The sequence below is a fragment of the Falco naumanni genome, chromosome 1 (genome assembly GCF_017639655.2).
Source record: "Falco naumanni isolate bFalNau1 chromosome 1, bFalNau1.pat, whole genome shotgun sequence".
Lineage (NCBI taxonomy): Eukaryota > Metazoa > Chordata > Aves > Falconiformes > Falconidae > Falco > Falco naumanni.
The window spans coordinates 89417431-89429327 of record NC_054054.1 but is presented as its reverse complement, the minus strand read 5'-3'; the positions used below and the strand labels follow the sequence as shown (position 1 = coordinate 89429327).

Below are 11897 nucleotides of genomic sequence, written 5' to 3'. Positions count from 1 at the left end.
CATATTTATCCTGTTACAGGAACTGGATTTACTGCTGTGGAACTGCCATCACACAGTATACTTCACATTACTTTTAGCTTTCGTGTTTTCCCCTGGTGTCAGTTAATACACACATTTATTATTATTATTATTTTTTATTTCTATTACTCCTTTGGTTTGAAGGATATTCTTGTGACCCAGCTGAAGGTGTACAACTGGATGGGGGATGCATGTGGAGTAGGACTGGTGAGGAGAGAAGAGTCAGAGTAACTGAGGTTTTTCACATGTTCTAGTTGGCAATATAGAGTGGCAAATGAGACCCCTCCTTCTCTTTGGGATTTCCATTTGCTGAACAGAGTAACTGCTACTTAGTCATCTGGTATATTTCTCCTGTTTCTAAATAACTGCACTTCTGTTCTACATTGAATAGTAACACCTAACTAGTAGCTTGCTGAGATAATATCCTATAACTTCTGGGAGTAATCCCTTATTTCAGTGGTCAAATCTGAATGTTACAAAAAAGGGCTATGTTGCTCAGTTGTGGCTTCTGCTGTGTCTGTACTCATCCTGAAGTTTCTGGTGTGTCAGTCTTGATTTCTCAGGAATTCTCAAAGCTCTGAGTAATTCTTCATAGTTTACTTAGCAAGTGGTTTCTTTATGGCTTCATTTAGTATAAAGTGACACAGTATGCAGCAGCGCTGTAATGGCAGATGAAATAATACTCTTTCTTGTCTGGATTCTTGTTTACGTTGTAACTTGCAGACAGGATTGAAATTGCTTTCAGCTTCTCTTCCTGCCTACTATTCAGCTCTCCTTATTTCCACTTACCCTGGGGAATCTTTATATCCCTAAGCAATTCATTCTCTTTTGCTTGGCTTCTGTGTGATCTCATGCTGACTTTAAGTTGTGTTTTCTAGATGTCCTTGAGAACATGCTGGAGTCTCAGCAACGTGACTCCAGTGCCCCTGGGAGGTTCCATGTTGGCAGTGCAGAATCCATGCTGCATGTTCGGCCTGGGGGATATACACCCCAGCGAGCACTGATAAACCCGTTTGCCCCATCCCGCATGCCCATGAAACTTACATCTAACAGGAGGCGCTGGATGCACACTTTTCCTGTGGGTAAGTCTGCTTCATAGCATATTAGATTGCTGTACTTTTTCCTTGTCCAAGCGTTAACACAACAAGAGAGTCAATGTCAACTCTGGCATCTTGAAGTACTCTGCACTGTTAAAGATGCTGAACTAAGCGCATAGGCTTGATAAATCAGAGATCCTTTTTTCGAAGATGTTACCATCTATCGGCAAGCTTGCAGCATCAGGTATTGTGGAACAATCTTGTAGAAGCTGGAGGCTGTTGAAGTGAATCATAACTATAATCTGAGTTGACTTTTAGATGCTTGAACTGTTCTCACATTTCCTTAGTGCCTTGTAAGCAGGCCCTCCAAAATATTTGAAAGAACATTCTGCTTCACTGGCTTCAGAGAAGATGCCAGAGGTTCAAGTCTTTCAAAATTTTGTAAATATGATTTCTTAATTTCCATTAGTTAGCATTGCATGTGTTGTTGACAAAAGGAGGGCACAGGCAACTAAGTAATCAATGCACATGTGGTGATTAATGATCAAACTGTAACTGTGTAGGTCCTTCAGGAGAAGCTATCCAGATCCATCATCAAACCCGTCAGAATATGGCAGAAATGCAGGGCAATGGGCAGCAGGATTTGACACATTCCTCTGCTGAGCTGCTGGAGCTGGCTTACCATGAGGCAACTGGCAGGTGAGGTCCTTAGGATGAATCTGTGTAGACTTTGCATGAACATCCCTTTTCCTTAAAATTTTATCTGTGTTACAGTAAGGCAGTTAAAGGTTGTGATCTTTAAACTTAGTAATATGTTGTGCCAGTGCCACATATGCAGTATATACCTTTATTTTGAGATATAAAGCTCTTCTGGCAAGGCTGGTGATGGTTTTTTACCTCCCCTGATTTTGGGAAGGTGGTAGTTTATCACAGAGTTTGCAGTGCACAGGCGATACAGTGCATCATTCATGGAACTGTTAAAAATTGCCTTATAAGAGCCTGTGCCTTTGATTCTTATTATCCCAGTAGCTGTGCCCTTCATCCCAGAATAGAACATTTTTTAGCACAGGGCACAGCTTTGCCTTGCAGAAACTGCTGAGCAACTTCAGTGCTATCCATTCAGTCCTGTTTTCTCCAGGCTGGTGAGAAATATAGCCATGATAAACATTGGGGATGGATTGCAAATGAAAGTACCTGTGTTCATAAACTAGTTTTCTTTTAAAAACCAAACTTTGGTTAGTGTTGGGAGCCTATATTGATTGTTGGCTCTGAGAAGCGAAAAAGATGCCAGTGTTACAGGGTTTGGCGTGGCTGTAGGGAGGCTGTTTTTACAGTGAGATAAATGAGATTGTTCACTTCACCTAGGCCATTTTCCAAGCTACACAGTTGTTCTCCAGTTTCCAGATACTCTCTTACCTGTTTATCTGATTATTCTTTTATTAACAACATTTTGTCTATGTTTTTCAGTCATTTTTACATGTTGTTTACCAAAACCATTTGGTAGCTTTTAATCATTGACTTTGGTATCTTTCCTGCTATGTGTCTCTTTCCTCTTGCATGCTTGTAGAAATTAATGTTATATATTGTTTCTGGATGTCCAGGTTGAGTGAGGACACTGCTGTATCCTCTGCCTTTTTAATTTTCAGGGGGTTTTTTCCTGCTATGTTCAAGCAGTCCTTCAGGAAATTGCACTGCCTAATTATTCTTTCATGCTTTTTTTTTTTTTCTTTCCTTTTATAGGGAAGTTGTTATCCTATCTTACACTTTGTATTGTCCTTTAGAATACTCTAATCTCTTTCTGTTGCATAATTTTAATTTTGTTCCCTAATTCTATTAAAAAAAAAAATTGCCTTTTTATTACTTTTTAAGTACATCCTAGTGTGCTGAAGCATCTTGTCATTAATGCCAATCTCATGTGTCATATTCCTGATAATTCTTTTTCTGAATCTCTTTGTTGTCTCTTTAGATGATGTACTCATCCAAAGCAATTTTCTCAGTCTGGAATATTGGTTTTATAGACCATGAAATCAGATCTGTAAATAACTAGCTAAGTTTTATTTCTCTCCTGGGAGGTATACGAATAGCTGGAACTCCACTGTCCTGCAAAGGTGATGCATTGGCTGTTGTTAGAGGCAAAGAACATGGACAGATCCGGAATATTGTTACAGCCTTCTCTGTGCTGCTTTTGTGTCTGTTACCATCTCTGCAAACATCATAAATAGCAAGGTTTCACCACTGGCTCAGCTGAGACGGCAGGCTGATTACTTATTTCTTATATCAGCTTGTTAAAAGCAAGCAATGTCATGAGTAGGAAAGCTTGTATAATACAGGCTATTTTATTTTTCTCCAGACATATCAGTTCTCGGCATCCAGGTGACAGTGCCTCTTTCCTGAGCTTCAGTGGAACGGAAGAGTACTCTAACGGTCTGGCTGGCAGCAATGGTGCAGGTAACAAAGCAATGATAGAGCATGGAGTTGGGAGAGAAGGCCCGTTCTTATTAGCAGTGACAAAGTAGTAGAGCCAGAAGTCATGGAAGGTGGGTGGACCAGGCATGACAAAGTAGAAAGAATCAATAATGGAAAAACAATTTTCAGCTTAGAGTGATCTGTTAATGCTCTTACTTGGACTTCTTGGTGTCTGGTAGCTTTTTGTATTGGCTTGTTTTTTAGGGTACAGGGGTTTGTTTTTGTGGATTTTTTTAGCGTGTCTACTTTTCTAGGTAAGTCTTATAAACTTTACTGTAGTAAGATGCTCATTTTTTACATATGATAAGCTCTCAGGCAATTGCTTAGTTCTATAACAACAAAGCACTGATGTCCAGACACAAAAAGTAACTACACATGCACTGGTATTGTTCAGAACTCTTTTTTTTTTTTTTTTTCTGGGTGGAGTTGCCTTAAGGTGTCATTCTTTGGATTAAGGAACTTGTTTGAATATATTTATTTTACATATACAAGCTGATGGAAAGAGTTTGGTTGTATCTAGGTTTTGAGAGAAGCTGTAAAAAAGCAGGTTCGTTTTGCATGGCAGGTTCTGGGATTCAGTGTTTTCTAGCATTCCTTGTAATTATCTACAAATGCACTTTCTCCAGATTTTAAGCACTTTGAACATGGCAGTGTTTATACTAAATGTTGTTCACACAGCCCAAAATACTTCATCACATTTTTGAGAGAAGACACATGTCTGTACTTTCAGTTGAAGATTAGCGCTGTCTCTCTTACCCAGACACCTGAATTAGTGGAAATTCTCAACATTTCTTTTGAATCCTGTAAGTGGAACAATGTGCCACGCTGAATATTCTGCTGTTGTCTGTTTTTTTGCAGCCTACCTTCTGACTTTATGGATGTGCTTTTTAGATAGGCACATGGAAAACAAATTTGATCTTTCAGACTACAGCATTCAAGACTTATGTTCTTTTTTCAAAACCAGTTCAAAGATTTAAAAAAAAAAATTGGTCCTTCTGAATTAAATTGGATAAAACCAATTACATTTTCCCCTATGCTCATACTTTGAAGAGCCATAAAGAAGTTAGCTGACTTATTTTCTTGTGTCTCTCTTGTCTTGTATTCACATAGTTGCATTAAAAGTGATTTTGTTCTGTTGTTTCCTTCTGTGAATTTCATCTGAATACATTTCATTTCCTTGCTTTACCCTTTTTTCTTTCTGCCTTCCAGATAGACTTTGTTTATTCTTGCAATTGCTAAACTGCATTTCAACTGCTGGATGCAATTTGCACAACATAGATGCAGAGCATATCCTGGCAATAAACACGCTTGCATTTTATAGAAGTCTTTTGTGTCTGCAGATTGGATATTAATCGTGTATGTGGTGGAAGTTAATCTGTGTCTGTCTTTGTGAAAGTTGTTATGAGCACCTTCCCTGACTAAATGCCCTCAGCCATCTGTAGCTGCCACTCAGTGATTTGACTTATGCTTCTCCCTTATGGTTTGAGTCACCTATGAAATTAAACAGTTTGGGGTTTGGGTTGTTTTTTTTTAGTTTGTAAAAATATGATTGCTCAGTGAGTCAGGTTCTCCTCTGCTGCCCACAGCATGTTTTGCTGCAACATGGGCTTCACAGTGAAGAATTACCCCATCTATTTACATTGACATTCAGTATGTTGTCTGTTTTGTCCAGCAGATGGTAGATGATAGTTCAGAGCAAATAAATCTTGTTGCAATTCCCTAACAAGATGGCAGATGGCATCAGCAGAGTTGGTGAAAGAGGAATGCCTGATCTGAGCCAGCTCCTCCACTGGTTTGCTGGCATCATCATAGAAGCAGATAATTATCCTTTCTGTTAGTAAATGCTATTTAGAGTAACAGCTATGATATTGATATCAACTTGCTGGATAATCTACATAAGCTAGTTTTGTAAAAGTGGCTCCTTTTAAATGTTTGGAGGCTCCTTGAAATTTGTAGTTTGATCAATGTCTTTTAAGCCAGCAATTTTTCTTGTCTCCCTAGCTGCTCTCTTCCTCCCCTGTGCCACAACAGCTGTTTATACAGCTACATGGTGAACCAGCTCAGGGAGCTGATCCAAATGAAGAGTAACTGAGGTTTTTCTTTCTTGTATTAATTGTTTCTCTGTAACTACACAAATATTGATGCAAATACAGCAGACAGATATGAAATGGGGACTAGGAATAATTGGTCAAGCGGTACCATAGCATCATGTTGGCTTAGTGTTCACTGAACTGTAGTTTTAACATCTGTTTTCCAGGTTAATAGGCTGCTTGGAACAAGTCCATTTGACAGACAGATCAGTGTTTTAAGTCCTAATCAAAACTTAAATATAAATTTTCGTTGGTCTTAAGTCCCTTATTAGACTTAGGTTAGTATAAACTGAATAAACTGAATTTTGCTCAAAAACTGAGTATGTCCTCAATAGCTGTCATTTTATCTCTTTTCACGATGAATAAAAACTTCCTTAATATTCTTTCATAGTGAAATATGGACCAAGGTATATCATAGAGGTTGAAACATAATGGAAGTTGCTACCTTTTCAGAACATGGTAGTTTTAAACAGTTTGCAATTATACATTGGACCTACTTAGGGGCCCTGAAGGCTTAATTAATACTTTTCAAATTTTTAGCCTGGCAAGGAATAAAAAGAGAGTTTATATTTGTCAAATCAGAAAGATCAATTGTTTGTTTTGTTTCCTCCCTACCCCCTGGCGGAGACGTGAAATGTGTACTGGTAGTTTATGCCGAAGAATGTTGGCATTGGAGTAGATCTATGTTAAGATTTTCATAAATTACTTATTCTTCAGAGTATTACATAATTAGAATCTTATATATGGGTTCTCTTGCCCTACCAGGTGAAAGTCTGTTGTAATTTCCTTTCTTGATACTCCTGTGTTTTATGAAGTTTTTTCTCTTAACTTATACCTTGTTCATAAAATGAAAAAAACCAATAAAAAAAGATTCTGGTTTTGGATACTGAATGTATTTAAAAAGTACTTCACTGCTGAGACCTTGAGATTAACAAGCTGAATGATTACAAGTGGCGCTTCTTTTTTTATTTGCTTTCTTTATGGCATCTACTTTCCAAGATAAGTTTTGCTATTTTAGAGAGGTTGGTTTTGCTTGTGTTTTAGCTACTGAACGCTTCTGATGAGATGTTAGAATTTCATCCAAGGTGTCTTTTTTTTGTCTTTTTTTTTTCCTCCCCTCATCAGTTGGCTTTCTGTATTTTTCAGCTGTGCAGAACCCTGAGTTCTGTCCAAGGAGAGGAATGCCATAGTTTTAATACATTTGCATGCATTTGGTTTATTTTTATTTGCAATGAAAGTGAAGTGTATAATTCCTTAAAATACATATTTCTTCCTTGTAGGGGTGAACCTCAAAACTCAGAACAAGGACTCCTTGGAAGATGCTGTCTCTAACTCTCCAGATCCAAGTAAGCAGGAGAAAGGTTTGGAAAAGACTTTGAATAGGTGGGAAGATAGGAAGGGAAAGGGCATCTTCCTATAGAGAGTCATCAGGATGTGGTAGGCAAGAAACTAAGGTGCCTACTTGGCTTTTGGCAGGGTTTTATTTTGCCTTGCAGTAATTTGCAGGATCTCCCTGTACTGTGTGTCTCGCTGTGATTGCAGTTCTGTGTCTCTTAAGAATATGTGAAAACTGGTTGTTGTATTACACCTGAGAAATTCAGTCCCTACCAGACATTGTTATGCAAAATGCTGAAGCTGCTGAACTCTTACCTGCCTTTCTATATGAAAGGTTTGCTTGGCACCAGCTAATTGAAGCAGAAATAGTACAGTCAGTTTCTGAATTTGGTACCATTTGCTGAGAAATATCTAATAGAAAAACAAGTGTATGACTGCTTAAAAAAACATTTTCTCTGTAGCAGTCTGTCCTGTATTACTTTTTTGTGCAGTGTTCCTGCCATTAACCTTCTAAGATCTCTATGACAAGAAGTTAAGAATTAGTAGTTGGCCAAGTGCCTTGATATAGATCGTTTGAGGCAGGTTAGAGTGTAGTGCAGTAGTGAATTGATGATTTGATGTAGTTTAGTTAGCTTTTGCTTTTTAATGTCTAGTTTTAGATCTCCGTAATCTCAGAACTGCAACATAACTCTAGGAAAGGGTGTGGGGAAGGATTGCTTTCCAAGTTATGATTTTTCTGGTCTTCCCACCCCTCTGGATCTGTCTTCTGTTTTTATAACTGTAGAAATACTCCCTTCTCTGCTGTTGTACTATTCCAGAAAGAGGCTGGTCTGTCATTCTTTCTGTCGTTATCCCCAGCTCCTCCTGCAGTTGTCTAGGACGCAAAGCTGGTCTGGTTTTCTTGTGCGGAATTGGAATGTTGATCTGTTTTATTAATAATGAGTAATGGCACCTAACATGCTGTAATTTTGGAAGAGCGGTGGCTATGTCAGCTTTAGCTTTCAATCAAGAGAAAATTAAATGTATTAACTTTGAATGCCATTTGCATGATGGGATTGAATTAGCATGTGCACTGCATTGTTTAACAAACTCTGTCTCTTTCTCTCCCTCCCTTCTTCCCATCCTACTTTCCTTTTCCCTTCCCATTCCACCCCCTTTTTGTCCCTGTTGACTTTATGCCAACTCTGTTTTTGTCCCTCATTCTTTCTAACTTTCCTCTTCGCACTTTTCTTTCATCTTCCTCTGCACCCTATTTTTTCATGGGTGACCATATATGCCCCCATTGTCTGCTCCCCCAATGATACAACGAGGCAGTTCTGACGCTGTCTGCTCCCCCCGTAGTGCCAGGCTTCTGTTGTACAGTTGGAGTGGACTGGAAATCTCTCACTACTCCGGCATGTCTCCCTCTTACAACGGACTACTTCCCCGACCGTCAGAGTCTGCAGAATGATTACACTGAGGGTTGCTATGATCTCCTCCCAGAAGCTGACATTGACAGGTTTGGCCAGCACCTTCTCTGTAAAGTAACTTGCATTGAATCAAAGTGCTTAAGGCGCAGCTGATGGAAGAGGAACACTTTGGAGACTGTACAAGAGAAAGACGAATTGCTAACATAGTTAGCAACCGAATACTCAGAGTTTTCTCTTTTCAGTGGTAACTTTGCACCTTTTCTGATGTTACCAACTGACAGTATTGTGTTCTGTAGATTTTATTGTTTGCTTTCAAAATTTTATCTCTCTTTACTTATTCTGTTGTGTTTCAGTCAAAAAAAATCAACCTCAAGCTATCATCTTTGTTAATCTCTTTTCCAGGAAGTATTATGGAAACACTAAATGAGCAAATGCACATGTATGTGCAGTGTTTAAGATGCTTATCCTCACTTTCAGGGATATTTAGTTTCAAGAATCTTGGTGGAAAATAGTGTTAGTGGGATAAATAGAACTTCTTGGCTTGTCCTGGAGGTTTCTGGTAACTATTCTCCAATAGGATTGGTTTGGGGGTTTTTTGGCAGCTGTCTTGTCTTAAACATTTTTCAAACTTTCCACAACTTATAAGACATCAGAAAGACCTGTTTGTGTTGCTGCTTTATGGGAACAAACCAAAATATTAGTCAAGGTGATTAAAATTCATAAGAAACAGCAGGATTCATGAAGAAACACTTATAAGAAATGTCAAATGTCCCTTTATAGCAGGAAGGCAAAGTTCAGAGCAGTGGTAGTTGGAGTAAGATGCCATAGTGATGTGTCTTCTAATCTGTCTCTGCTCTAGACTTCCTACTGTAGTGGAGGGTGGAGCATTGCCTGCACACTTGCAGTTCTGAGCTCTGCTGAGAATCTCTGCAAAATGCTGTAAAAGTGATCGTTAGTGAATTTATTGGAAGTTTAACAACTGTTGTAAGCAAATATGTTACTAGTTGCAAAACTGCTTTCAAAGGCATTAGTAAGTATTGCCAGCCAGCTAATCTCACCTGTTTAAAATAAAGGTACCTGTTTTTCTCTCCTGTTCCTGCAGGTTGGTTTTCACAGGCAGAGGGCTCCACTTGCACAGAGCCCAGTGCAGGCATAAATCCTCAGTTAGGAAGTGCAGAGCTAAGAATAGGTGTGTGGTCAGCTTCCTTATTCTAGTCTCTTTAACCTTTGTGTTCAGGAGAGATGAGGAAGGAGTGCAGATGACAGCCCAACAGGTGTTTGAGGAGTTTATTTGTCAGCGTCTCATGCAAGGCTATCAAATTATTGTGCAATCCAAACCACAGAAACCAGCTACAACCGTGCCACCCCCACTCAGCAGCAGTCCCCTTTACAGTCGAGGTGAGTGACTTTGTATTGACAATTTAGTCTTTTGTCTTTTTCTCCTTCTGCCAATCCCGTAACCTCTATGAATTGGGCACAGATGCTTATTGAAGCCTTTTGGTTGTTTTGTTGTTACACAAAAATCTTTGCTGGAGGGAGCCTGATCTGGGACAGCAGAAACAACTCAGCTGCACCATGAAGGGACAGGTGCAGGATTTTTGAACTGTAAAAAGAAACTGGTCTCATATTCATGATGATCAACCCAAATGAAATATGGCTTGAGTGTCATTTGGGTGAATACATGTTAAACACAATTCACAGGGTAACTGCAGGGGCAGGCACATCTCTAGAAGAAGGCAGACCCAAAGCTCCCAAATGTATGTCTCTAGAAGCAGCTCCCTAACTCTAAAATAGCTGTGATAGTCCCAGGTAGACAGGCAAAGCTTCATTGTCCTGAAACCTTGAGTCAGCTAAACCTAGTTCAGCTCCAGAGGACTGGAGTGGGTTAAGAGGGTATAGTATTCCTTTGAGAGAAGCTGACTTACTGTTTGACTTAGGGCTTTTTTTCTGGATTTTCTCTAGACAAGTCAGCATGATGCAATGTTCATTATTCGTGTATTCAAAGGAATACACATGAATAGGGTATGGTTGTTACTCGCTGGCTTGGGAATGAGCAGCAAGGCTCCTTTGGTAAAGTGCCAAGCTTAAGTGGTTAGTTCCAGGAATGAGGCATGGAGAGGAAGCGGAGCCCAGCTTCACTATCATATCCACCAGTTTCTCAGCACTTCATATTGTCTGTTCTCTAGTTGTCCTGATTAGAGAAGGTCTGTGTTGGTGTATGAATTGTGAATGCCCTCCTTCTTCAGTTGTGATACTAGCAAATCCTAACTGTAAGAACAAATGGCTTACTGTGCATATGTTCCTTAAAAAAGGTGGTCTGAAATACGGCTTTTAGTTTATCTTGAGTTCAGAAGCCCAGTTCTGGAGTCTCATTCTATAGGTAGCTTGTTGACAAAGTTCTGACTATTGCAGTAAACTGAAAGGGACGGTGTTTTTCTTTTTACAATTAGGTCTTGTATCAAGAAATCGACCTGAGGAGGAAGATCAGTACTGGCTGAGTATGGGCCGTACTTTCCACAAAGTAACATTAAAAGACAAAATAATTACTGTGACTCGATATCTGCCAAAGTGAGTATCTCTCTGGCTGAGCAGTTTGCTATCCATGTTCAGATGAACATGCTTTTCCAGCTACCTGTACATGCTTGAAAGAGCATACTGCAGAACCTCCTTTCTCTTTAAGAAAGAGAAGCACTGCTATTGATGATGCTGAGATTAAAGTTTGTGTTTTCTCTTTTAGGTATCCATATGAATCTGCTCAGATAAACTACACTTACAGCTTGTGCCCCTCACACTCTGACTCTGAATTTGTCTCTTGCTGGGTAGAGTTCTCCCATGAGAGATTAGAAGAGTACAAGTGGAATTACTTGGATCAGTATATCTGCTCTGCTGGCTCTGAGGATTTTAGGTGAGATCTTCTTTTCCATCCAGACTGTTCTGTGTCCTAATTGCCTCTTTTCCTTTTTGACCTGAAATTTCTGCAACAAGTTCAACCCACAAATACTCGGTACTCCAGGGGGAGTAACTGCCCTGCTTTCACTTGTATGGTGCTAGCAGCTGTTGCCACATAGGAGTCTTACTGTGTGTTGCTGTTGCATTATCTGGTCTTTGATACAAAGTCTTGATCATAAAATTCAGCTTGAATTGTTGGGGTTTTTTTCTGCTGCTACAAATGTGAAGGAATACGATGGCATTTTGTACCACACAGATGGTTTTCTTGGCAGCCTACTCATTTCTGGATCTGACTCAACTTCCATTTAGTTGGATCTGTCGGAGGCTTGCTTGAGTCCTAGGCTTAGTTTGACTGTAGTCCTAGTCCTAAGCTTTGTAGAGCAGGGCTTCTTGTTAGCAGTATGGAATATCTACACTACTATCAATAGCCTTTTTTTGTATCTTCTCTCAGCAAAACCAGTCTATCTTTGTTTCTTTTGAGGTCTCAATCAAAATACCTCCTTCTCTAATGTGTACCTTTGCAGTTCCTTTTTTCTTTGCTTATTTTTAGAGAAAAAGCTTTTGTAATCTATCTTTTACAGAAAAGAAAATAT

At 39.3% G+C, this 11897-nt stretch overlaps 1 protein-coding gene across 9 annotated transcripts in view; it reads left to right on the top strand.

Moving 5' to 3' along the window:
* Positions 1-11897, top strand: part of DEPDC5 (DEP domain containing 5, GATOR1 subcomplex subunit) — a 47334-nt gene that overhangs the window by 16282 nt on the left and 19155 nt on the right. For 5 of the 9 annotated variants that reach the window (XM_040604674.1, XM_040604630.1, XM_040604667.1 and 2 more), the window contains exons 22-29: positions 897-1100; positions 1619-1754; positions 3406-3503; positions 6892-6957; positions 8261-8444; positions 9593-9753; positions 10806-10923; positions 11093-11260. In XM_040604674.1, coding sequence (XP_040460608.1) covers positions 897-1100; positions 1619-1754; positions 3406-3503; positions 6892-6957; positions 8261-8444; positions 9593-9753; positions 10806-10923; positions 11093-11260 — 1135 coding nt within the window. The remainder of the gene's footprint in view (positions 1-896; positions 1101-1618; positions 1755-3405; positions 3504-6891; positions 6958-8260; positions 8445-9592; positions 9754-10805; positions 10924-11092; positions 11261-11897) is intronic. The other 4 variants (XM_040604691.1, XM_040604649.1, XM_040604682.1 and 1 more) reach the window with 1 other exon arrangement.